The sequence below is a fragment of the Alligator sinensis genome, unplaced genomic scaffold, assembly GCF_000455745.1.
Source record: "Alligator sinensis unplaced genomic scaffold, ASM45574v1 scaffold848_1, whole genome shotgun sequence".
In the NCBI taxonomy this organism is placed as follows: Eukaryota; Metazoa; Chordata; order Crocodylia; family Alligatoridae; genus Alligator; species Alligator sinensis.
The window spans coordinates 70010-71926 of NW_005843345.1; the positions used below are offsets into that span (position 1 = coordinate 70010).

General features: G+C 55.6%; 1 protein-coding gene across 13 annotated transcripts in view; it reads right to left on the reverse strand.

Moving 5' to 3' along the window:
* The window catches only part of LOC102371449 (solute carrier family 22 member 15-like), a 65843-nt gene extending 63926 nt beyond the window's left edge, over positions 1–1917 (reverse strand). For all 13 annotated transcript variants that reach the window (XR_003092291.1, XR_003092293.1, XR_003092292.1 and 10 more), the window contains exon 1: positions 1833–1917. Coding sequence is in view for 10 of the 13 variants with exons in the window: in XM_025194930.1 (XP_025050715.1) it covers positions 1833–1916 (84 nt within the window). In the remaining 3 variants the exon portion in view is untranslated. The remainder of the gene's footprint in view (positions 1–1832) is intronic.

The following is a 1917-nucleotide window of genomic DNA, read 5'->3' on the forward strand; positions in this document are numbered from 1 at the left end:
GGGGGGAGGGAGGTGAGGCCAGCACTGCTGGCCTCACCCACCCTGTTCCATCCGCTCCGTTGCCCCTGCCTCCAAGGAGCAGGGCAGCAAGGGGGGTGCTGGTCTCGCTCCCCCTCCCTCATCCCGTGTCTCTGCCATCATGGCGGCATTCTACCATGCCACCAGCTCCTGTTGCAACACTTGTTTGCACTCTGGTTATTTGTCAACCAATCAGAGCGCAAATAAAGTGTTATGGACAGACGGACAAACAGACAGACAGACAGACTTAGGCTTTTATAATATTAGAATTATTGACGACATATTCTATATGGCAAACGTTTAAATATTGCCTCAAAAATGAAAATATGTATCATTTCACATTAATTTCACATTTTTTGAATGGACTGTGCACATCTTTCAATAATGGGTGCTCAGAGTTAGGTTTTGTAAGTCAATAGACAAATCAATGAGAGTGTCTAGATGCCCATTACTTCTGATTATCAGCTACACAAGTGACTTCATAGACTTCACGAAGATCACCCCACAAGCCTTTCTGCCAAAAAAAATTATTGCTTTTTGGGGCCAATGACAATGAACTTCAGAGCACTCAAGAAAGAACAGTAAGGTCATGTCTATACAAGCATGGACGTTTGTTTCCCTGGGGACAAGAAGCAGCGGCTGCTACTTGTCCCTGGGGAACGCCTATGTCACGCACCCTCTGGCGTGTGGCAGATTCCCTGGTCGGGTAGCGGAGGCTGGGGCCAGCAACAGCACTCCTGCAGCTGGACAGCTGGCAGAGTGTGGCTCTGGTAGGCCAGGCTCTGGTTTTGGGCAATGCATGCATGCTGCCACCATGTGTACCACCCTGCTTTTTTTCTGTTGGGTTGGGTTTTTTTGCCCTGCAATCTCCCGGGATCAAACCCCACTCCTCCCCAAGGTGCAAGGCAGCAGCACAGGTAACACCTGAATGTGTGGTGTGTGGCACTGCAGATGGGTCTACAGTACCACATACTGCATACCTGCACTTGTCTAGATGCAGCCCAAGGGAGGAAACACAGACAAGACAGTGTGCAACAAAAACACCACACAAATGGGAAATCATTCTGCAAGGCAGACACACAACATGACTGCTAAGGGGGAGTCTACTCTGTGGCATACAACAGGCACAAAATCAGCTCTGCCCAAGCATGCTGTCCACAGCAGGCTGCAGCACAGCCCCAGGGCCAACAGCCCCATGCGGAGCAGTCGGCACTGTGCAAACACCTCCTGTGGAACAGAAGCAAGAGGGAGCGAGCTGGTCCAACAGAAGATGACACCCAGAAAATCCTTGCCCCGGGTTTCCAACTGACTCATACACACTAATGGCTCCTCCATTTGCCAAGAAACAACTACCTGACTTCACCAGCGCCTGGCTGGGCCTCCTGGGCTCCCTCCGCCTGGATCTAAGGCAAACCTGTCCAAAGTAAGCATCCTGGACGTGCACACCCTGACCTTCCAGCCACAAAACAGGTGGTGCAGGCCTCGTGGGCCACCCCTGCCACTCCGCACCCTGAAGCAAATCTCTGAGGAAGCCCCCTCTGCCTGTGGGGAGCCGCTGCTTCGGCTGGGAAAACTCAGGGATACGGACCCCCCGACCCCTCCCCGTTCAGGGGAGCAGCAAGCAGCGGCCTTGCTGGCAGGAGGCCACGTTTAAGGACAAGCGGGGAGGGCACAGGTGCCCACCAAGGGCACCTGCTTAGCCAGAGGCCGGGCGGGGCCCTCCTCCCATCACGCTTAATGGGGCCAGGCGCCGCTGCTGCCTCGCTGGGCCCCGGGGCCTTGCCCGGGCCGGGGACCGGGACCGCCGCGCCCACCTGCAGCAGCACCAGGAAGGCGGCGAGGCGCCGCTGGCTGCGGCCGAACTCTCCGACGGCCCCCAAAGCCCCGTCCAGCTCCATA